Source organism: Melozone crissalis, unplaced genomic scaffold, assembly GCF_028551555.1.
Source record: "Melozone crissalis strain CALT ecotype California unplaced genomic scaffold, PUWL_Pcris_2 ptg000033l_1, whole genome shotgun sequence".
Classification (NCBI taxonomy): domain Eukaryota; kingdom Metazoa; phylum Chordata; class Aves; order Passeriformes; family Passerellidae; genus Melozone; species Melozone crissalis.
The window spans coordinates 6015418-6039657 of NW_026535811.1; the positions used below are offsets into that span (position 1 = coordinate 6015418).

A 24240-nucleotide genomic window follows, 5' to 3' on the forward strand; every position below is an offset into this window, starting at 1 on the left:
TTGCACCATGGGCTATATCTTTCGTTTGTATGACTTGAAAATGTTTTTACACTTGGCAGAAGACACATGAGGTTTTAAATCCACTAAAATAAATGATTGAAAGGATTTTTATGTATATTTTATTAGCATCTGCTGCTGGAGTGCCAGTTTACTACAGTTTAGGAATCCACAGTTGTTGCTGAGGAGGCATTTCTTCTGTGGGTGCAGAGAACCCAAACTGTAATCCATGAATGATTATTCAATCTTCTTTACTGTGGGCTTTGATGTAGGCACAACTCAGCCTCATCTGTGAAGGTTCTTCAGTGTCAGTTTGGCTGCAGGTTTCAATTACTCTGTAATTATTCAATTCAAATACTTTAGAGTTTTAATGAGTCAAACAGTTGCTCCTGCCCCATGCATGGGTAGGGGGGATTTGCTGCCATTTCTTGGGAAAAGCTCTAAATACATAGGGGAAAAAACAAGTCAAGAGGTACTTTCTTTATTCACATAAGCAAATAATCCCAAGAAACTGCTGGAGTTTCCCTACACTAATTAACTGATAGACAACAAATCACCCTCTGGTTGTGCCTGTTGTTAGTTTATGATTCTTGCAGCTTCAGTGAAATCAATGTGTTGAGCAGATACCAGGAAAAGCAGACCTTAAAGATAGCAAATTCTAATCCTGTAGCCTTTATAATTGATGGGATTCTACTGAGTTAATTTGTATTATTTCAGAATGAACTGGTGTGGAAGATATTGCAATCTACACAACAGAGTTTGAAACTAAATACATGCATAATTGGTGTCTGTGATGTTGGGTTATCTGAGAGTGCAATTTAAAGATGATGAGGATACATAGTTAAGACCTCATTTGACATTTAGAACTTCTGTAATTAGTGGGTAAAAATAATCCTTAAGCATCTCAAGCTGCCTGGATAATAGATTTTCTAGTTATGGGGCAAATATTTTATTTATAAAAAGGTGAGTAGAAGTTTTAAAAACATTCTTATTTATTACTTGTCAGAGCAATTTACAGAAATTAAAGGCATATTTTTTAAAGCATCTGTTAATTCTGGGTACTTACAAAAACTAGTATTGGCATTATGCTTGACAAGCTGAGGCTTATCTTAAAGCAGACAAGGATTGAGGTAATTCAGGGTTTCTTTTCACTGCCCTCTCTTCTGGTTACATCTACACCAAGTAATGCTGGCAGAATTGGATTTCTCTCACTGTGTTGCACTGTAAGGGATTTCTGGGATTATTCAGAAGGCATAAACTTCCTTTTGTGGAGTGAAGAAGTGTTGTTGCTAAAGAACGGAGGTGCTGTCCTGTTTACCAAGAACAGCAGTGGTAAGAAGATGGAACAAGCTCAGAAAGAAACCCTGAGTTTTATGACAATGAGCAGAAGAGGAAAAGTAGTGAGAGAAATCTGTGGAGAGATGAAGCCAAGCTTCATGGCTAGGTTTCCATCTCAGAGGACAGGATCTGCTTTTTCAGGTGCATTTGGGAACTGGAGACTGAGCTTGGGGTCATACTGGAGTGTACAGCTGACCCATGTCCCTTTCTACTGCAGACTGAAGTACTCAGAAAAGGCTTTATCCAGAAATACAGTTGGAATGTCATGGAAACCTGGAGGATTCTCATGGAATTCTGAAAACTTCTTCTCTGCCTTTTGCCATTTTGTGGGTTTTAGCAGCTCTGTTTTGGCTGGGAGTGCCTCTATGCAGCCAGGTCTGTGCATGATACCAAAAAGGGTGTTTTGGGTATCAAATATGGTGAATTTGATATCAAATTTGGTGAATATGAATGAACCACCTCTGAATGTGGTGGTTGCAAACATTTGGATTCCTCAATTTTTAAATTTTTTTTTATGACACTGTTAGAACTATGAGCTCTTAGGCTAACAAGGCCTTGTGAGAAGAAAAGACTACAGCAGTTTAGAATTTCCTTTCATTGGGCATGTTTTGTTTTTTCTTTATCTGAATATGGAGAAAAAGAGAGCAAGTAGAAAATCAAAAAGTATAAGGATCACATTAACTCTACTTTAGATTATTTCACAGTATGCATTTGTAATTTTATTGTTCATGTATTTCTTGTGATACTGCTCATTTTGAGTTGTGATTTTTCTTTTTGTTTGGTTTGGGGTTTTTTGTTTGTTTTTTTGGTGTTGTTGTTGGTTTTGGGGTTTTTTTTTGGTTGGGTGGTTTTGGGGTTTTGTTTGGTGGTTGTTGTTGTTGGTTTGGTTTGGGTTTTTTTGTTGGTTTTTTTTTCTTCCAGCAGAATTAAATAACTTGTACGTTTGAGACCATCAAGAATTCCAGAAGCAGTTGCAGCCATGCTTTATGCATTAATCCCATTCTCAGACTTGAGTTGATATTAGCTTTCAGTGCAGTTCCACTTAACCACTGTCCAATTCCTTAAAAAACTGCACATCTATCAAACTAGAGTGAGAGGACAAGGAGTAAAAAGTCAGTGAAACATTGAAGCATCATTTCTGTCCATGTCTATCATGAAAATCCACAACATTCAGTGAAAGCATGCAAATATTTTCTCATAGAAAATTCCACTCCTTAATTTGATTTTTAATCACTATCTCTGTTGTTTCTGCTTGTTGTAGCTGCAATGGGGATAATTAAAATGGTGCAGCAAAATCAAATTTCCCAGGAGCAGGATGCAGCTGAGCAGGCAGGATGCTCCACCTCCTCTGACAGCCTGTTTGGAATGTGTTGAGCTTTGAACTTCTGCCATAAAAGCAGTGGGCACTGGAGATACCAGTGCCCCTTTAGGACATTAAAATCACAGTTCAATATTTCAGCAAACTTGGAAGTCTTTGCTGAGGAAAAGGCAAAATTAAAAGACATTTTTCAGTAAGCATTGGAGGCTCTAATGAAAAAAATGTTGTGAGAAGGCAGCTTTACCCAGAGGGGTCCATGAAACCCAGGGAAAGGCAAAATTCCACTCCTGGAGATGAATAATGCACTAAAATTTTAATCCTCAGTCAACCTACAGTAAACTTTACTGCTGATTCTGAAGACTTTTAATAGACTCTTACAAGTCTTTGCCTTTTCCAAACTCCTGTGAGTATCTCTAACAAGCTTGTTCTGGCCTTTAGATATATTTGTGCACAGCTCAGTTGGGAATACTGGAGCAGGGAGCTTGGCATACACAAGCTGCAAGTGGAAAATGGGGTTCTGCAAGACACTGAGGAAACAAAGGTTGTGGCTTTATAAATATAAATACTTTGAGCTGCCTCTGCTGCTGGAGAGGAAGCCCATCCCAACCACTCCCTTCTAGCTGCTCATCCCTGCTCCCACACCAGCCTTTTCTGCCTTTTCCCAGTTTTTGTCTTTATTTTAAGATGGTTGCAAGGTGCCATGTCTTGCAGCAGAATTAATGCAGCGTTGGTTGCCAAGGTTGGGTTGGATGTCATGGGGCTCAGAGGGAAGGCACTGGATCAGGGCAGGGATGGGTTCTGCAGCCCTGGGCTGGGATGTGGGGAGGGCAGAGAGGGGCAGGAGCTGCACTGAACTGATCTGGGGTGTGAGAGCTGGAATGAGGGCTGTGGGACTCCAGACAGCTCTCCAAAATGCAGCTTATTGGATCCAAAATGCAGTTTATTGGATCCTAGATGTTACAGCAGCCCAGGGTGGTGGGTGACAGAGCTGTGCCCACAGCTGTCAGCTCCAGCTGCAGGCAGGCCTGGAGACCCTTTGGTTACATTGCATTATATACTTTACTTTGCTGAGCATCTTAATACAGCAGAACCAATCTATAATCTATAGCCTATCATAACCACTGTAATTACCATATTCATGTTACTATTCTCCAATCACTAAAAGTTAGTACATTGCAGTTAAGGCTAGAAGTTATTTTTCAGTTTTCTTGCAGTGGAAAATTCTGAGACCTTTTTTCTGCTTGCAGCTTTGCTGACTTTTTTGCCTGTGCTATCTTCCTGCTTGGTAAAAACATTTTGTTTGAGGTGGGTTTATCCTTTGCTCTAAGCCATAAAAATCCCTTCTAACTAACACACCCTTTGCCTCCTTGGTTAGGCTGGCTCACCAGTTCTTTTCTTCTATATCAAAACTTGCGTTCATTTCTATTCCTTCTTCAGATTCTATGTTCAAAAATCTTTCTGCTAAGCACACACATCTGTGAGATTTCCTTATCAAACTTCCATCCTTCCCAACACTGAGGTGCTGGGGAAACTGAGATCCAAAGGCTCTTCCTCTTGGCTGACATCAAGACTTGGGAAATGCCACAGGTACCAGAAGGTGACTTTGTTGTACCCCCTACCTTGGCTGACTCTGGGAACCCAGGAGTGTTTGCAGCTCCCTCCCACGGGGCAGCTGCTGATCCCAAGCCTAATCTGAGAGAGGGATCTGGCCAGGGCAGCTCTCAGCACAAACCTAATTTAGCCAGGGGGATTAGAGTGTCTGGGCTAAAGTTAGCCTGGGCAGCACTTGCCCAGCACCAGCACCCACTGCTGAACTGCACTGGCACCACTGCCAGCCCCTGGGGTATTTTCTGAGTTCCCCAGATGGAGGAGGAATTGAGAATCTGACTCCATCTTCTTAGAAGGCTGATTTCTATTACATTACATTACAATATATTACATTACAATATATTGTATTGTATTGTATTATATGGATACTTAAAGAAGGCTAAAAGATAATAATGAAAAACTCATTACTCCTTTCAGAGCCCTGACACAGCCTGGCCATGATTGGTCATTAAGTTAAAACAAGGCACATGAAACCAATAAAACAATGATCTGTTGGATAAACAATCTCCAAACACATTCCAAAGCAGAAAAACACAGGAGAAGCAGATGAGATAATATTGTTTTCCTTTTCCTCTGAGACTTCCCAGAAGAAGAATCCTGGGCAAGGGATTTTTCAGAAAATGTGACAGTGACAAGCCCCTGCCTTTCCTCAGAGTGCAGCAGAGAGGGTTTGTGAATCTGCCCTTCAGATTTGTGGATTTTTTTTAATTTAATGGAGATTGCACCCTCAAACCAGAACAGTGTTCAGATATAAGTCTGCCCAGCATGGAAGTGAATGTGAAGTGCAGAAACCACATTGCTCTAAGTTTAGCTGAAAAAAACTACTGAAACAAGCAGGAAATAAGTACTGAAAAGGGTAAAGTGGAGAGGAAAAGATTTTTACATCACTTTAAAGAATAGATATTGGAAAAAATATGTTTTATGTAAGAATGCCTTTCCTTTACAGCTGTTGTGGAAAGAATTCGAGTTTCAAGTAATCTCTATGCTTCTTCTTTTCAACAGGTGAACAACAACTTTAATAAATCCAATAAATTAATTTAGAATAAATATCTGGTGTACACAATAGGAAGTCACTGCACATTGAGAGCAGCTACTTCAGTCAAACAGGTAATAAAAAAAAAAAACCTACTCAACATTTTTTAAGCTATTTGGAGCATACATTAATAAAAATATGTTTTTTCTCTATTTGGACACAAATGCCACACAAAGCAAGGTAAGCCCTGTAAAGGCAGAAGGAAAAACCCTCTAGCGTGTGACTAAACAAGAGAAAACCATTAGAAAGGATGAGATCTTCCTATCAGCAAGAGAGTATCCTGCTTCCATGGCATGAGGGAACTCTGGAACATGATGGTCTTCCTACAGCTGCTATTGTGCACAGAGGGATGTTAATGCCATGGTTAGATCCTACATAAATATTAATATTTTTCTTGCCCAAGTGCTGCTGCCACACATCTCTTGTTACACCCTTTGTCTGCAGGTACAGCTGCCCATCCTGGATTTCTTCACCAGGACCTGAAATCTGCTTCTCAAACATCCTAGAAGGGAGAGAGAAATTATTAATATGTCCCTTCAGAACCTTTCCCACCTGTGGGTTTTTCTTCAGCACTTGTCTGTAAATACGAGGTTGAGAGGGAGAGAGGAAAGCGTGCAGGCTCTTGGCAGCCCTCCCAGAGCAGGGCTGCTCAGGCTGGGAACAAAAGCTCTGTTTTCCTTCATTTTTACTGCAGCTTTGCAGTCTGGCTCACAGGCAGCTGCCTGGAGCAGTGGCCCCAGACCCACCACTCAGCCCAAGCGCATTTCATTGTCTGAGCAGGGCTCCTTTGTGCCTGAGGCTCCTCTCCTGGATCCTTGTCAGGGAATTCCTGCCTCTCCTGGCTTCTGCCATGGATGCAGAGAGCTGCAGCCAAGAGCTTGGAGCAGGGGAGCTGCCAAGTTGCAGAATTGTACCAAAGTTCAGGAATCACCTACTGAATGCTGCAAGTCTGGCAGCAGAGCTGCAATTCCCATCTCTGTGAGAGGTGTGCTTGCAAGCAGCATCATCCTCCTGCCTCTGCTGTCTCACCCTCTTTCCCTTCTCCTGTTTTGGCCAAAACCTAGTGCTTCCAAGCCATCTGTGCCCTCCTCCTTAGCCCTGCCCCAATTCCTAAAATCTCCAGTTCCTCCAAAGCAGCTGCAGGGAGATGCTGTACCCCTTGTCTGCCCCACCAGCAAGCACAGGCCATCACCACGGGCTCCTTTCAAGTCCATCACATCCCACCAAAAGTGTGCCACAGCTTAGGAATGTCTCAGAGTGTCAGCAGGACCACAGGTGAAGCTGATGAATCCTGTAACAATTAAAAGCATTGTTGTCTTTGACAAAAGTCCCTCCAGGGATCATGAAGCAGGAGCTTCATCAAGGGAAGGGTAGAGGGAATGAGCAGAAATGTAAAGTTGAGGAGTCTCCAGTTAACTCCTTTGAGAAATATGAAGAAATTATGACTGTGTACTCAATCGAGTCCAGGAAGGACTTTGAAATTAGTGAATAGTTCTAAAGAGGTGTGAAAACTGGAAATTTTCGGCTTGCCTTTAGGGGCAGAAGTGCAGGTGTGGAAATCAGAAGAGGTAGCAAGGAGAGAGAAGAGCACAAAAAAAACATGATTATGATTTGGAAAAAAAAACAAAATCAAGGAAAGTCAAGGGAAACTTTCACTTCTTGGCTAAAAGCAGAAATGTAGAGAGCATTAAATTTCAGGGGGCTCAGCTAACCCCTCACTGCAGGGGCTGCTAAATCCAGCAGACAAAGGCTGGCCAGTGTCAGTGCAGGGAGCAGCCACATGCCCAGGGATGAAGAACAAGCCCGTGTGTCTCTGCTGTGCACACCTTGAAGCAAGCAGGTTATGAAGTGGGAAGATCTCAGAGATAAAATATCAGCTTAGGAGGTGACAGGAAGATAGAAATCTGGCTCTTCCCACCATACCATAACAAGATGATTAATTACCCAGTGCTGAGAGCGAGGTCTGGACAGACAGAAGGTGGGGAGGGGAACAGGGGCAGGTTCAGATACAGAAGAGAGGAGCACAAACACTCTTTGGGTATTTAACCTAAAGTGCTCTGCTCCTTTTCTGGAAGTGATGATTTCATTATCCCCTTCAGATGAGAACTCAACATGACTTTAAAAGATTTCTATTTCTTATATATATCTTCTAAGTCTTCAACGTTGCTCTACAAATGCATTTATATAAACAGCTAGATAGAAGTGTCTAAAAGTGCTTTTTATACACATTACCCATCTAAAGGAGAGAGAAGGAAACATTACCCCACTTGAAATGGACATGAGAAGCAGTTCCATAACAGATGTATGGAGGTCACAGAAGTCAAAGGCAGAGACTGATGCTCAGTCACATCCCATTGGGGCTTCACTCCTCTCCCAACACTTCATTTTTGTTTGCAGACAGCTGAGAAATCCCTCAGTCCAGCCCAAACTGTTCTGTTTCCCAGATCCAGCCCTTTGTAAAGAAATCAGCATGTTGTGTAAGCACCGAAAACTGGAAAAAGCAAGGAGCAGACAGAGGCAACAGCAGCAGCCTAGCAACCAAAAATTAGTCCAGACAAATGCAGGATTCCTGATATTGTATTCCTTTCCCTTTGCAGATGCTGTATCACCCAGCAGGAATCCCTTCCCTGTCCCTTGCTCTGCAGCATCCCAGTGGCTGGCACGTGGCAGCTTTAGGCCAGGCAATGAACAAAGCCAGCAGGGAGTGACCAGAGCAGCAAGACTATTTTCATATGCAGCTCCTGTATTGATCAAAAAATAAATTACAGTTGCTCCCAAATATGCTGTCTCCAGCTGTGTGACAAAGATGACACTGAGGAGACCAGTTGGTGCAAGATTCCCATTATCCTTCCTGTCCCATTAGCTCTGCTCTGAGTCTCTGATGTGATTTGAGACGTGCTGCTGTCAAAGCTGTTGTTGTGCTTCTGCCTTAGAAATGTTTTCCTCTTGCCTGATGACTGCAGCAGCTTAATGGGAGTCTGAAAGGGGTTTTGATGATCTGTCCAGAGGTGAGCAATTGCTACTGTCATTTCAGAAAATACCAGAATTACAAAAAGTCCATTTTCACTGGGAGAGGAAAAGGCAAAACTTTCTGTTGTAGCTCCTTCCCCTCAAACATGACTTTGCCAGAACAGGGTGAGCTATTGAGGTGTGTTCATGCCCTTGGCCTCCCCAGTCTTCATGTGCTAGGGAACAGAACTGCTCAGCAATGCTGAAAACAACCCACTGTGGGTGATAAAACATCCAAACATCCTTCTGACTACAGAATCTGCAAACCTGATCTCCACAAAACCCCTGGCCAGACACTGAGCTCACTCTGTGCTCTCTGCACTTGTTTCTACTCCTTCATGGCCCTGAGCTGCCATGGCACAAGTGGCTGTTTTCTGGAGCTAATATCAATTTTCTCCTTGGTTAGCACGTTCAGCAGTGTACTGAATCCAGCTGATCAGTGTCTGCCCTGCCAAAAAGTGGGAAAAGAAAAACCATGCTCTTTTAACCTGTCAGATTTCTCAGCCCTCCTAAGAAATTGATTCTAAGGAGCTCTCGTCACATCAACCTTCTCTGCTTCCATGTTATTCCATACTAGATGTGTAAGGTTATTCCTTTTTAATTTTTTAGCCTGAGCATGACCAGCATGCTGTGGAATTTGGAAGTCTGCTGGACTCTCCCCAGCATTTTGGGAGAACTGTGAATGCAGTGAGCTCCTTTCTTTCCTGATCACCCTCAACAGAGGTTGGTGAGATGGCAAAGAACACCAGCCTGCCCTTTGCTGCTGCAGCCCATCCTTGGAGGGAAGGCTTTGGAAGTGAATGACCTTTCCACCTGCTGTTTCTGCCTGGGTAGATGAGAAAAAAAATAGCTGGTGAAAACAGCTATAGCAAAAAAAAAAAACAGCAGAGCTCTGGAGAAACCTCTGGAAGGCAAATAGAAAATTATGGCACTTTGAGGATGGGACAAAGCTGACCAGTAACTGAGGACTGTGACAATAGCATGGCACACTTTGAAGGTGGTCCAGGAATCTTATGGAATCTGGGCACGGATAGCTTCCATCTCCAGGTGGGATAAGGAAGATGAGGAGGATGAGAAGGATGAGGAGGATGAGGAGTGCTGTGTCTCTGGCCCTGTGTGCTTCCCTGACAACCACAGAGAAATTCCCATAGCCAATCCCAGGAATTCCCACCCAAATGAGCCAGGTGCAGGCTGAGCATTTGCTGGAGCAGGAGAGCAGGAGGAGTGTCCTGGGAGGGGTGGCTGTCCCTGTGCCTGGTGACAGAGCAGGAAGAGCCTTGGGGCTGGGTGACACCATCTGCTGCAAACCCAGCTGCTGTGTTTGGTGCTGGTTTCCCTCCAGCCCTGGGTGACACTCGGGGGCTGCCAGAGTGTGACACCAGAGATTTGAGCACAAGTACAGCCAGGTAATGCTGCTTCTGTCTAGGGGAGTTACAGGCCTGGCCAGCAGAGCAGATCCAGGCCTAAAGTGCCCTTGTAAAAGGGAATCACTGCAAACTGAGAACGCCAATTAACTCCAGCATCACTTGAACGAATTAAGCCAAGGTCAGAGCTGCAGCAAGCAACCATCACTAATGAGATTTCAGCACAGCTCTGCCTACTTTATGCACATCAGATTTCCTGTGAAGGAATCCCTCAGGGCACAACTGTTTGGCTTCTGTCTGAAACTTCAGGAGCCTCTGGCTCAGGAAGATGCAAACTTCAGCCTCAAGGCTGCACTAACGAGAAGGCAGGAGCTGGAGTGCAGCTTTGGCAAATGAAAGATGATTTGAGACAGACATAACAAGTTGGAATAGAAATTTCCTTTCTTACAACACAAAATTTAGAAATATTTGCTCTATCAAAATTTTATATATATAAAATATTATTTATGGATAACTCTTGCAATCCTACATTCCAGTTTTTGTGGCTGGTGGACACAGTTGTTGGTTTTATCTCCAGCATGCTGCAGGCTGCTCTGTCCCTGACCCAGTGCTTTGCTGAGCTCTCCCTGCCTCTCTCCTGCCTGTCCCATGTGCTGCCCAGATGCTGACAACAGAGGGGGGAAGCAGAAGGAGCCAGGCTGCTAAAACTGATTTTTTCAGGCTTTGCACACTGCCTCACGTTCCAGCAGTAAGAGAGAGGTTATTTTCTCTCATAACACAGAGACCAGGCTGAATCCTTGGGAGCCACTCTATCCTGGGGGTTGGCAATCTCCTTAGCCAGCACCCACCTCAGGAGGAGATGGCTGAGAGCTGGAGATTCCTCACCCACCACAGGGAGGGACCAGCTCCATCACCCCAAACCAAGGAGAGCCCAAAAACATCAACAACCACAAAAAAATGCTGGCAAGAAACGCGCTGGTTCGCTTCCTGAGCTCGTTTGTGCTCCTTGAAGGAAATCAAAGAAGGCATTTAATGATCCTTGTGGGCACAACGTGATTTGTATCTTCATCCTTTCAGGGCAGGCTCGTGGCACCAAAGGCCCTGGGGTGGAGGGGAATCTGTTTGAAAGCTGCTGGCAGAGCAGGATGCTGTCAGATGTCGAAGGGAGGAAGAAGGAGTGTGTGCTATGGAAGCTGGCAGGTGACTGAGCTAATTACGGACTCGGAGGCAATTTAGGGTGACGGGAAGTGACTGGAATTGTAACCAGAGGTTAAAAGAGTTTAAAAGGAGCAGAGCCTGCCCTGCCATGCTTGGATGGGTGAACACCATTCCCTGCCAGCCCGCTGAGCAGCTGGAGGTCAGGGAAGCACCTTTCACACTCACTACAGGGTAATTGCACAGCAAAACACAAAACGGTGTTAATTGGATGTGGAAAGCCTTTAGCAGAGCCTCCCCCCATCTCCTTCTCCTCTTCAGAACTGTCAGGGTATTTTTAATAACAATTGATGGTTGCCTAAAATCACAAAACATGTTTTCATTAATATTCATGAAAGAATGGACTGGTTTTATCTACACCTACATCAATGTGTGGTAAAATGTATCCAAAGCCCAGCTTTTATCTTTAATCACACTGAAACTGATCGCCTCTGATTTTTGTGGGGAAAAAAAAGTGGTCTCGTTTTCAAAGGAGAAAAGCATGAAATGTTTTAATTTGTGACCTAGAATTTTGGCAAAGCTGCTGCCTTCTCTGAAATCAAAAGGAAGGGAAAAGAAATAATAAGACTTTTAAGATTTTTTTTTAATTGAGTTCTGAATATTCCATAAATTCTGATACACATTTCTACAACAGGTCTTGCTTGAACACTCAGTATCAGCAACAAAAATTAGCAGGAAAGATTCAAAGATTTTCAACCTCTGAAAGATGAACAAAATAATCTTTCTGCCCAGCCATTTCCATTTATTTATGCCATGGCAGCGTGCAGCAGCTCCCCCAAGGACGAGGCACGAGTGCTGTGCCAGCCCACAGATGGAGAGCCCCTGGCCCCCAGCGCTGCGCTGGGCAGAGGCAGCTCAGCTGTGCCGATGCCATCGTCCCTGACAGGCAGATGTTCCGTGCCGGGATCGCCACAGAGAGCCCAGCAGAGGCTGCAGCCCAGCTCCACTGAGCCTCCCCCACTGCCAGGGAACAGAGAAACCCCCCTGGCAAACTGACAGTGCCATGCAAACACATCAGGGGAGGGCAGGGAAGCGGGGGCTTTGCTGCTTTGTCCCTGTAGGTCATTGCCAAGCCAGAAGAGGGTCCTTGGCACCGGAGGCTCTGCTGTCTCCCCCTGCAAGAGCTCAGAGAATTATTGTATTTCCAAAACACCCTACAGCCATGACCTAATAAATCCTTATCAGGATTTCAGCGAGTAGGTGAACCAGTAACATCAGAGCACAAAGGCAACTGTGATCTCTGTGAACTCATCTCTGTGCCTTCCCCACCTGCTGACCCTGACAGTGGAACAGATGGAGGAGGGACCCTCCTTTTTTGTAGCCCTGCCAGGCTGGAACAACTTTAATTTGGCCCGAATACCTCTGTCCTGATAACCTTGCAAAATCCTGAATCCTCACCAGCACAGTGAGCAGAGAGAAGGAGGGATCTGCAGCGTGTTCCCCAAACAGGGTCATTGCATCATGCCTCTAATACACAGGATTTGGCAGCATGGATGATGTTGCTAGATGTGCACTATCAAGTGTCTTTGCAGCACAGACTGGCAGAATGACTGCCATCATTTATTCAGGCACTCGATGAACCAAAATTCCTGGGGCTCCCCACAGAGCAAAGCCTCCTCCCCTAGAAAGCTGCTCTAGTGCAGCCAGTTTATCACAAAAGGCTTTAATCTCTTTTAAAATGGGACTTCCCTTTCTCTTAGTCAAGTCCTTTCAGGTGGACTTGAAATGTAAAAGATTAAGTTTAACCCTTTGATAGTAGATAAAGTTCACTTTCCCTCTGCCTGCTTTTTCAGGAAAGCTGCATTCTTGTGGGAGACAACTGCTCACAGTTCTCCCCAAACAGAGCATCTGCTTTCACTTACTTTTCCTTTTCTTTTTTCCTTTTTTTAATTCATTCTTTTCCTTGCCATGGCTTCAAGGGTGGTGGCAAGATGCTCCAGTGCTTTCTATTTCCTGTGCATTCTGCTCTCCCTTGGTGTCTCCCTCTGTGCCCTGAATTTCCTACTGCTCAGAACACTGTGTCTGATGAGGGTTTAAAATGCTGCTAGCACAAACAAATTTAAAAAAAAATGCTCATTTCATCTTGGAGTATTTAAACAAGTCTAAATTTAGAGCAGAGCTGTGGGGGAAAAAAAACTAAAAAGGAAAAAAAAAGGCAAAGTAACCAGCTGAAGGCATTAATTAATATGACACCTATGTGGCTGCTTCTATAAACTGCAGGGAGAGCATGTGGCTTGCAGATGAATGGGTGTGCAGGCAGAAATGTGCAGAGCCCATGGGGGTGAGTGATGTGGGCCCTGGGAGGACGTGTGCTCCAAACCCTGCTGCTTCCCAGAGCTCAGCTGGGCCTGCAGAGCCCCTGGTGGGACCAGGGGCGTTGGGAGGGCAGCACTCAGCCGGGCACACCTCCCCCGGCCCAGCCACAGCAGCACCACTCGAGCAGGAGCAGCTCCTTCCCACTCCCATCCAACCCACAGCTCTGCAGAGGCTGCCAGCTCTCCACAGCACTGGAGCTCGGTGCCAAGAGATCTGCATGGCCAGGCAGTAAAGCCAGGGCTAAAAGCACTTTGCCATCACTGCCCTCCCCTGGCAGCTGCTGGGACAGAGGGAGGTTGGGTTCTGTGGGGTTGGCAAACGCTGCCTGCCTGCTTTCCACACCCCCAGGGAATGGTCACCCCTGCTCACACAAGGCAGAGACACCATCCCCATGTCCCCTCAGCACCAGCTCAAACACAGGGTCACAAGCAGAGCATTTGGCCAGGGTGGAAAGGAGATTTTGTGCCCAGATGCTCTCTAAGTTGCCCCGTCAAGAGATAATGAGAGGCACGAGGTTAAAATCTCAGATAAATGCATCTGCTGGGAACAAGGAACAAACATTGCTTATTCCCATCATGGCTTGTTTTACATACACTCTCCTCCTATTTTTCCCACTGTGAGACTACACTTCTTAACCAGTCTTTTGGTGTTATTTGTTCTTTTCCTGGTCATTACATTTGCCAGTCTCTTCCCATAACATGATAATCCAAACTCTGGTTTTAGTCAAACCAGAAATAAATAGAGCAGGTAAACCTCTCCCCTGCCTGTGTCTACAGCACAAAAATCACACTGGTATTTTTTTTATTGCCTCATGGTTTTGCAAATGTAGCTCTAAATTGCTGCACTTGCTCACCTCGTATCTCTTGCAGCTTTAAGTTCTCACTCCTTGTTATGTATTTGCTTTCATTCTTTCTCACAGATTTAATTTTCTTTTTCCCCAGTCAGCCCCTGCTGTTATCTCCTTCCCTTGCTCCAACTGTGCTCACACACGGTGGGGGCTGAGCTCTGCAGAAGCAACTGGATGCACACTAATCCCATTAAGGCCCCTCCAGGCACCTGGGGTGTTCAGTTTTCAGTGCTATTTTCATTTAATCTTCCAATCTTACTTCCTTTGCAATTTTAGATCATTAAGGGGTTAAGTGAGATATATCCACTAAATGAGATAAATCCAAATAAAGGGATTTGGATCTCCCAGTTCAGCGTGCTGCTGTCTCATTGCCTTTTCTATCAGTGTTTCAGGGGTTACCAAACACACCCAGACAAGGGCTCTTGCCAGAACCCATCTGGATTAACCTGGGTCCCAGCTGCAAGCAGCACACTGAAGAGATCCTGCAAAAATCACTCACAATAGCAATTTATATGGCTCCTTGCAAAGTGGAGAGAAAATGTTATCTAAAATGTTGATGCTCCTGCCTTCAGATCTCATTTCAGATTTATTTTTTTTTCCAGTATGTGAATTTTTATCCTCTTTTCCCTCATACAGGGAAGCCTGTCACCCTGGATGCCACCCCTCAGTTTCAATCCTGGTAAGCACAGACAAATGAAGCCTTCATTGTCAGTCTTCCCAGCTCCTCTAAGAGCAATTTTCTCCTCTTTTCCAGCTGCAGGGGCAGGAGGAGGCTGCACATTTTGGCCACTTGGGAGAGGTGAATTACACGGGCCCAGATCTGCTCTGCCTGTTGCCTTCCCAGACTGGCTCAGGCAGCTGCCGTGCAGCCATGTGATGTGCTAAAGGCACTGTCTCTGGAGTGTTTGTTGTGTAGAAATTGATTCTTTTGTAGATTTTAAGGTCAGAAAGAAGCATTTCGACTTTCCCATGAAGCCTTTTGCACAGACTTAAAAACATAAGAGAAATTTATGCCCTCCAGGCCCGCAGCTTCTGCTTGAAGATTGTGATTCTCAATAAGACATTCAGTCTGGAGTAAATATTGTAATAAATAACAAAACCATCCTATCCTGAGGTAAGTTATTCCTGGAATTACTTAATTCCTTACCACAGGCTTTCAGCCTCTTCATCATACAATTTAACCTCTATTCAATATTTCCTGGTTTTATTCCCTTTTCAATATTTCCTTTGTCACTTCTATTATCCCATTTAAACTACATCTGTGCTGGTTTTGGCCAGGATTCAGTTAATTTTCCTTATAGTTGCCATCTATACCACAAGCCTTTATTTTATTCCAGTGCTTTGACAGCCAGTTTCCCCCTCCATGTCCTTAGAGAAACCTAACAATCTAGTGTGGCTTCGCATTTTACATTAAACATTTGCATTTTACATTAAACAAGCCATTTGTAAATGTGCAAAAGATGATTGGAAGGTACTGTAATAAATGGCTTAATTCATAGCCATAGAGCCAAGCTGTTCAACAGGTTGGAGCAGTAATTTATGCTCTTTCTGCTGCCATATCTGTAGTTATTTATAATTCATACTTCTCATGATGATAATGAGCTTCCACAGTGTGACCCTCATCCGAGTGTGCAGTGTGCTGCTTCCTGCCATTCATCAGGCTCAGCAATTGGGCTCCTTTGATTCATTGCTCTCCAGACTCAGACCAGGGAATGGCAATCTCAAGTGAATGTTGGCCAAACTGAAAGGTCTGGCTATTAATAAATAATCATTCACATTAGGAGGCGATCAGCTGAAACTGGCAGAGAGGCTGCCAGTTTCATGTCCCTTTTGCTTTCGACTGCTCATTTTCCCTCCTCTGCCCTGCCAGAGACCCACAGCTGTGGTTTGGAAGGAAATTGCCTTGACAATTGCCTCGGAGCTGTCCTGGATGCTCTGCCCGGCCTCATCATCCCTGTGCAAACCTCAGCACCGAGCAGGGGCCGGCAGGGACCCGCCGGTACCCTCAGGGCTCCCCCGATCCCCTTTGGACAGGAGATAACGCTGGGAAAACCAGCCGGAGGGACCCGTCAGCATCCTGCAGGTCGGGGAGGCCCCGCCAGGCAGAGATCGAAGCTCTGGGAAGGCTCTGGGGGATGTGGATGCGACCCCTTTAAAGCAGGCACGGCCTGACCTCGGGCTGGAGAAGCCAAGGCCCGTCTTCAGAAATCAGAGTAATCCCGGGTGATTTTATCCCACTCCACTTCCCTAAATCTGCGGCTGTTGCTGCTTGGCGAGGGGATTAAGGGCTGGCAGGGGATTACGTAGCCGCTGCAGCTCCCAGCGCCGAGCTCCCTCCTGGCGCGGCCGCTCCGGGGCCTGGAGCCGCTCCGTACCCGTGGGTGCGCACCCCTCACCGGGGCCGAGCCGATCCCGACCTGTGGGTGCGCAGCCCTGAGCGGGCCCGGAGCCGATCGTCACCTGTGGGTGCGCACCCCTGACCCGGCTCGGAGCCGGAGCCGCTCCTCACCCGGAGCCGCTCTCTCCTGACCGGGACCGGAGCTGCTCACACCCGTGGGTGCGCACCCCGGGCCCGGTGCCGCTTCACACCCGTGCGTGCGCACCGCTGAACGGGACCGGAGCCGCTTCACACCCGTGGGAGCGCACCCCTGAGCGGGCCCGGAGCCGCTTCACACCCGTGGGAGCGCACCGGGCCGCGGCTCCCACACGGTTCGGTGCCTGGGCCGGACACCCCGACGGCGCCCGGCAGCCGCGGCGGCGCTCCCGGGGCAGAGGCGGCCGCGGTGCCCCCGGGGCTCGGCCCCTCCCCAGCAGGGCTCCCAGGCCGGCACCATGGCGGGGGCCGCCGGGGAGCTCCCTCAGGGCAGCAGGAGCGGCGGGGAGCCCCCGCACGCCGCCGGCCGGAGCCCTTGCTGATGGCCGGTGCCTGCAGGATGGGGCCCTGGGCCGTGCCGTGGATGATGCTCTGTCTGCTCTGCCTGCCACCCTGGGCCAGGGCCCAGACGAAGATCCCGCTGGAAACGTGAGTGTTGCGGCGGTGCGGGTGGGAATTGCCTCCCCGGCATGGCAGGCGCGGCAGGGACAGGCTGCTTCTGAGGGACACATGGCTCCAGGGGGACACATGGCTCCAGGGAATGGCACTGTCCTCCCTTGGCTCCTGGCAGAGGGCACAGACATGGGAGCCGCCAGTTCTGTGTCCAGGTCTAGGCTAGGATGCAATGCCTCTTCCTCCCCACTCCTCAAGCGTAGCAATGATACTCATCTCCTTTAGTTAAGTATTTTGACATTTATTAATGCTCTGCTTAATGTACTGGGCAGCAGAAGGCAAAACCAGTTTAAAGACACGTTTGTAAAACCTCACTGCCGCTGCTGCAACTCGCAGAGATCCCACCATGGAGGCAGACGGGAGTGGCCCCAGTTTGGCAGAGTAGTTTCAGTGGGCACTGCTGGGTTTTAAGATGCCAGGAACACCCAAGGGATGCACAGCACAGGCCAGGTTCTGGCTGGGGAAGGTGCCCACGGGGTGTTTGAGCAGTGACACACCTCTTTCTCCTTATGCAGAGCAAGGTTTGCAGCTCCAAAGCTCTGGTCCCTTGCGTTGGTCTGGATCAGTGCTGGCTGAAAAGGGTCTGGGTAAAGCACACAGCCGTGTTTATTCACCTCTGTGGCTGTCAGAGGATGTTAGCGAGCGAGGCTGAATGGAGGAAAGAGACCTCAGCACTTCTTGCTGGTGCTGGCTCCACCTCTCTACAAAAGGCGTAATGGCCCTTCCCAGAGCTCCGGGGCGAAGGAATGAAAGCTGAGCTGCGATACAAAGCACACCCAGCCGTGGTTTGTGCATGCACTGCACATGCAGGGACTCTAGATTCATCTTTTGGGGTTTTTGGTTTGCAGACCTTGGGTTTGTAGTGCTCCAAGGCCTGCGTGTGTCCGTGTGAGGAGCGGCTCATCCAGCACCGTCACTGCCGGAAAGCTCCCCGCCAGCAACGCGGCCCTGGCAGCCCCCCAGGAGCCCAAGAGCTCTCAGCAACCCCAGTTTATAGAAACTTCACCTTGTTAAGCTGATTTGGGCGAGTTAAATCCTTTAAGGATTAGAAATGTCAGCGCCGCCGTTGGTTAAAGCTGTTGTGGGGCAACCTCTGGGGTGCTGGGACAGGGCTGTGTGTGCAGGGCAGCAGCTTGGTCTGGACAGGGGACAACACTGCCAGCCAGTTTGAGGAGGAGACATCTGAAAAATCAACTCAAGACAGCTTAAGCCCTTTCCTGCATTTGGGGAAATGTTTTTTATTCAAAAATTGCCAATAAGGCACTTAGAGATGTGCCACCAATCCAGCCCATCTGCCCAGGAGCTGCACTGACATTATCCAGGAGGGTCTCAGGAAACTTTGCTGCCAATTCTATTCTTGCACTGTCAAGCCCTTCCCCAGCATAAATGCTTCTGATTCGGGTTGCACAGAAAGGACACAGAAGTTACACAAGATAAAATCCAACTTCTGCCGACTTCAAACCAAGCAAATCAACTTTCTATGTCCAGGATAAATACCACATAGGAATACCTTTTGGCATTGAAGCCTGTGGCATTTAGAAGCCAGACTGTCCTTTCTGCTGTTCTTGCCACTGAATACAAGAGCAGGGATTAGAGGCAGACAATCTCTGACCAAAACCTTTTCTGATGTGTTTTGTTATAATGTGATACTGAAAAAAAGAGATTTACGTCACTTTGCACAATTTGGAACTTATTCCTGTGCAAGAATGAAGAATAAACAATAGAAGAAGAGCTTTTCTCCTCTGGTGCTAAAACCAGAGCAATGGCTGAATTAATCCCTGGTGTTTCAAATCCACTCATGAATTTAACCAAAACACAAAAGTCGGCCTTTTGAAATGAAATTTCAGCAGGGAAATACATTGGCCAGAGGCCCAGAGGGAGTAAGTCAGCAGAAAATGGCTCTGTTTCATGGGTTACACAGGGACATTTTGGGGGGGACACAAAAGCAGAGCCCTTCAAGCAGCAGCTGGGTTCAGGCAGGGTGAGGTGACACAAGGCTCAGTCGGGCTGTGCTGCTCCCCCAGCCCTGTCTGGCTTTGCTGCATCGTGCTTGGATCACTGCCAGCTCGTTCCTCTCTGGCTCCAGCAGTGCAGAAATCTGCTCAGTCAGTTCCTAGTGGTGCTTCTGGGGTGCCAGTTCAGCACACAAAGCACCTCTTCTTCCCCACTGGACACAGCCCTGCTCATCCACCAGCCATGGTGTAGGCAGGAGTTGAGGCTGACTTCTTCTTAAATGCTGGTGGGAGAGGCAAAGATCAACCTGGTGTGGCCTCTTTAGGCTGCTCCTGTTGCTTTTATACACCTGCTCATGAGCTGGACAGAGCCAGAGACTTTAAAAGAAATGTCTCTGCAAGCTGATGAATTTCAGACTGACCTTTTCTCTCGCTTGTTTATGAAAAAAAAAATTAAGGGAACCTATTTAAGTTCAGCAGGCTGCCCTTAATTTCCCAGTATTCCAAGGTTGCTCATTTCCCTGGCTAATAATTGTCTTTTAAATATGAAAATGCCAGTGTATTTCTGCCTCTTCACTTTCCTACTTTGCAACTTCCATGCAATGCCACCAGATATGTTTAATGGCACAAACTTTAGCCCTGTAACAGAGATTTGAGACTTTTGAGCCCTCTCATTCCTCTGTGCCCCTTAACTTTCCAGCCAGGCCTCCAGAGCTGTCCGTCTCTGCCCCTCTCTTTGGTCCCCCTGGTTTTGTGCCTCATTCTTCCTCTGCTTTGGAACCAGAAACAATACCAGTCCCTGAGCCAGAGCAGACATCCCAAAACTATACAAACCCCTTTTTTATTTAAGTTCTGCTGTTACTGGAAGTTTCAAGAAGTTGCTCAACTAATCAGAAATTAACACTAGAGACTCTTCCACCCTGCTGGGCTGAAGAATGTTGAGGGCTGGAAGGAGCAGGGGCACACTACAAATATGACACAAAACAGAGGTGAGGGGAGGGAAATGGGGTAAAAATAAACATTCCTGCTAAAATTACTATCCCTTCATATTTAGGTTTTCTTTTTCTACAGTAAAAGGCAAGGAGATTGGAGAATATTTGTTAAATTCAGCACAAAACGTCTTGTACATAAAACTTATAAAGCCAGTAGGAGCAGATGGGCATCAATTTAAATGTTGATCCAGAGATCCTCATATCTAAGGGAATGATTAGTCACTACTACAACAAACAGGAAAGCATCCCATGGGATCCCTGTTTCCTCTTTTATTTCTGGCTTGCTGGAATAACTCTGATATAGCCCAATAAATCCTGGTCTCCTAGAAAATATCTGTATGCTTTTTTCTCTAAGGATGAAATGGTGAGATAAAAGCTCTGGCTCTGCAAATAAGATGCAGAGCACAATGAAAAAAAAAAAAGAAAAAAAAAAAAGAGAGAAATTGACTTCAGCTGGTGCTAGTTAGTTCACACTGAGTGGTTAAATATGAATGCCTCATTGCCAGTTAAGGATTGATTTTAAAAGGCACCCACTCTCTCATGCTTTTTTTATAGCAGTGGAGAGAGGTGCAGAGCTGAAGCTTTGTGTTTGCTCCAAATCATCCCCTGTGTGTTTAAAAAAGCCTGTGTGTTCCTGTGTGCAAGAGGGGAGTTTAGGCAGGCTTTCCTAGGCAGAAGTGAGCTCCTGTGATTGTTCCACCATTGCTGTGCTGGCTTTTCTCCCGAGCTCATCTCTGTGTTGATGTGTTATTTGTGGTGCAGTGCACTGGGAAATCAGGCCCTGGGGTTAAAGCCTGCCTGGGACTCAAAGAACTCCCCTGGAAGCTGTAGGTAAGACTCTGCACTTATCATAAACAAGTGTAAGTGGAGAGGGCCACTCATTGCATTAAATAAATCTCTTTTAAGTGAATCCTTGTTGAGGGAGCTGCCTGGCATTGCTTGTGTAAGTGCTGATGAAGTGCTCTGTCAATTTTGGGAGCCATCTATTTTGATTTGGATGGCTCAGTGTTCAGGCTGCTCCTCAACATCTGACTGTTCTCCATGTGGGATTGCTGCCATCCATTATTTCCAGGGTGGCGCAAGCTGGGGGTGCTTTACAGTGACAATGTGCATAATCAGCTGTGGCATTATCAAGCAGCTGCACCACCAGTGAGAGCAGGGAATTTGTCTGGCTCATCAGTCTCTGGCCTGCTCTGCTGCAAGAGCTGAATGCAAGGGGTGAATCATGGCACCTTCTCTAAGTCCTGACACTTACTTCTCTTTGCAGATTTGGCACTGAGTGTCTAGCCCTTCACCCCAGGGCCTGTCAGGAGAGATGAATAGGTGTCTGCAGAAAGCAATTTATTTCCCTTTGCTAGCAACAGAAGGAGCTCAGATGCCATCTAAGACCAAATTTCCACATCCAAAGTTAGGTGGGACAAGTTCAAGACCAGCAGAACTCGGTGTTTCTCCCTGCTCTCCAATCTCCTGGGTGGAATGTTCAAGAGCAGCACTGTCTCCTGCCTTGCTGCTTGTGTGGCTGGACAAAACATTGCCACTGTTGGAGAGTGGTTTAGAGAAATAGAGGGGTTTGTACTCGGGATGATGGAGTTTTACCTGTCTGAAGAAAACTCTGCAGACTAACCAGCTGTCTGTCTAACCAGCTCTGCAGATTTGGAATTATTAACACGGGTTTTCCTTCTTTTGGCCTTTTTTAGGGTGAAGGCCTGGGCAGATGCCTTTGGTGGGGAGCTGTACTCCATTGTGACTAAGTACTCAGGCTCTCTCCTGCTGCAGAAGGTAGGCAAAACCTGTGAGGGTTCCCTTTGCTTTGTGTCCCCTCCCTGTGTGCCTCCCAGGGTGGAGGAAAGAACAAGGCACTGGTTTGCAGCTGTCTTTTAAACCATGGAGCTCCATATCCCTGAGCCCAGAGTGATGCCCTGTGCCATTCCCCATGGATGGAGAGGAAGATCCATTCAGTGCCTTCCCTGCTTTCATCAGCCATTGCTGAGCACCACCTTAATTGTATCACTTTTTGTTAAAAATACTTTTTCACAGCACTCCTCATGTTTCCCTCTGATGATCACCTCCTGCTCTCCTATGCTGACCCTTCATTCCTCCTTTCCTGAGTCTCTCTGCTACTCATCCCTCACCCCACCATCCCCTCCTGCATCTCTCCAGCTGACACTAATTTTTTTTTTTTGCTTTCTCATCTGTATTCAGCCAGTTGTTTATCAATTCTTTGCATTTTGCCCTTAAGACTCTGCTTCAGGCAGCTGCCCTGGAAGCCAGGGGGGCAGAGTTTGCTTGGCCTGTTCACCAAACAGGCACTACTGCACTAAACTTTCCAGCAGCATTCAGGGGTGTAGCTTCAGGGACTTTAAACAAATGGTCCCTTTTGCAGCTGTAGAGAAGCTTCCTTAGGCCAGTGGTGAATGGCTGCTCCTCTTTCAGACCTGGGGATCTCTGCCCTGCACCTCCCAAGTGCTGCTCTGGGGAGCTGGTGCCTGCTGTATCCAGCGGAATGCAGACTCCACTTTGTGGCCATCCAGTTTTTTACTCTTTCTCTGATTCTCCGACACAAGCCATGAGTTGCCCCTTACACCTTCCAGGTGTCTGACTTCTGTCCTTATATTACCATTGTCAATTACACTCACATCCCAGTGCACAACACAGGATTTGGGTGTCACATTCCTTGCCTCACTGCTAAGCCCTGTTTCCCCGTCCCCAGAGTGCTGCTTTGTTGCCTGGAGTAAGGGATCATATCCTGCAGCACTCACTGTGCTAGGTTTGACCAGGACAGGCTTTCAGCATCCATCACTGAGGTCTGTGCTGATCACCAGCTCTTCTTGGGAGGAAGGAGTCACCCTGCAATAAAAGCTGTCAGCCCTGATAAAGGTACTTCTTGCACTAACTGTGAGGCAGCTGCAGCAGGGTGTGGATGCAGGCAGAAGTTGGGCTTTTAGCAGTTGTGATGATGCTTCTGCATTGCCTGTTGTCCCCTGGGGTCCCCAAGCCATAGCTCCCAGTGTCTGTGACTCAGAAGGAAAATGTCACTTTGAGCAGGGGTACAGATGAGCTTGATGTAGCCTTGCTCTGTGAACACTCCAGTAAAAAATCATTTCCTAAATTCGTGTTCTGTTGTGTTCTGCCCTAATTTAACTTGAGCAGTTTAAGCAGCTCAAGTTTGTCTTTCAACTCCACTTCTTGAGCATTTTCATCTCCTGTTGTTTCCCTGGGAAATAAGGGAATAGGGGAGAAGCAGCCAGCACTCACTTCAGTCCTTTTCTTTAGGTAGGAATTCCTCACAGTTCATCATCTCAAAGCAGGGACCATCCCAAGAGGACTCTCACTGCATCCCTGGCATCTCCAGCACTACAAGTGGATGCAGACACATCTTTTACTAATAAATATCATTTTCATGCACCCTGGCAGATCCTAAATAACTTTATGCAGATTATCTCATTGGCATGTTAGGCCTGGGGAGCCAAACACACCAAAGTCTAGAAATTAAACACATGGATTTATCTGCTCCCCAGGCACCTTGTTCTTTTTTGGGCTATTACCTGTTTTTCACATCAGATATTTCTCTGCCTGCATGGTTGTGCCCAGACCAGCAGAAGTGGGGGGAGCACAGTGCAGAAGTCCAGGTGATTCTTTTCTCAGTGCTTGTTTAATTCAACAGGCATTTTGTATCTGAGGAAATACAGAAGGTGCTGTCATCTCAGTTTGTATCTTATTTCATGTCTCCCTTGTGCCTAATGGTCTTGAAGTAACCAGCTTAGTGTTGCTGTGAGAGTTATAATTTTTCAGTTACTGAATGCTTTGCATGTAAACCTTGTCTTTAATACTTGGCATAAACTTTCTTTTATGGTTTTCAGTTTGCTTAGTTTTCTTTGGACTTTTTGTTTGTTTCCTGCAGAAGAACCCTAAAATCATGCTGCAAACTCAAGTAGCTGACATCCTACCAGGCTGTACCATTCCCAGAGGCCTGGTGAGATAATAGACATCCCTTGAATCCCCAAGGGCAGGCTTTTACCCTGCATCACAGCTTTGCCTTGGTGTTATTAGAAAGCCCAAAAAACATGGCAAAGAACAGACAAACTTGAGAAGTTCAGTCAAGACATTTTCCTGGGTGAAGATGAAAGGAATGTCTTTCACACTCTTAATTTAGTTCCACTAGCAGTGAGTAATGCAGCACTGTGTATTTCAATAGGCTGGATTTT

At 46.5% G+C, this 24240-nt stretch overlaps 1 protein-coding gene across 1 annotated transcript in view; it reads left to right on the forward strand.

Moving 5' to 3' along the window:
* The first annotated feature begins 16960 nt into the window (after positions 1–16960).
* CACNA2D4 (calcium voltage-gated channel auxiliary subunit alpha2delta 4) overlaps positions 16961–24240 on the forward strand; it is a 119598-nt gene continuing 112318 nt past the window's right edge. Inside the window, exons 1-2 of the mRNA XM_054281850.1 lie at positions 16961–17067; positions 21733–21814. Coding sequence (XP_054137825.1) covers positions 16961–17067; positions 21733–21814 — 189 coding nt within the window. The remainder of the gene's footprint in view (positions 17068–21732; positions 21815–24240) is intronic.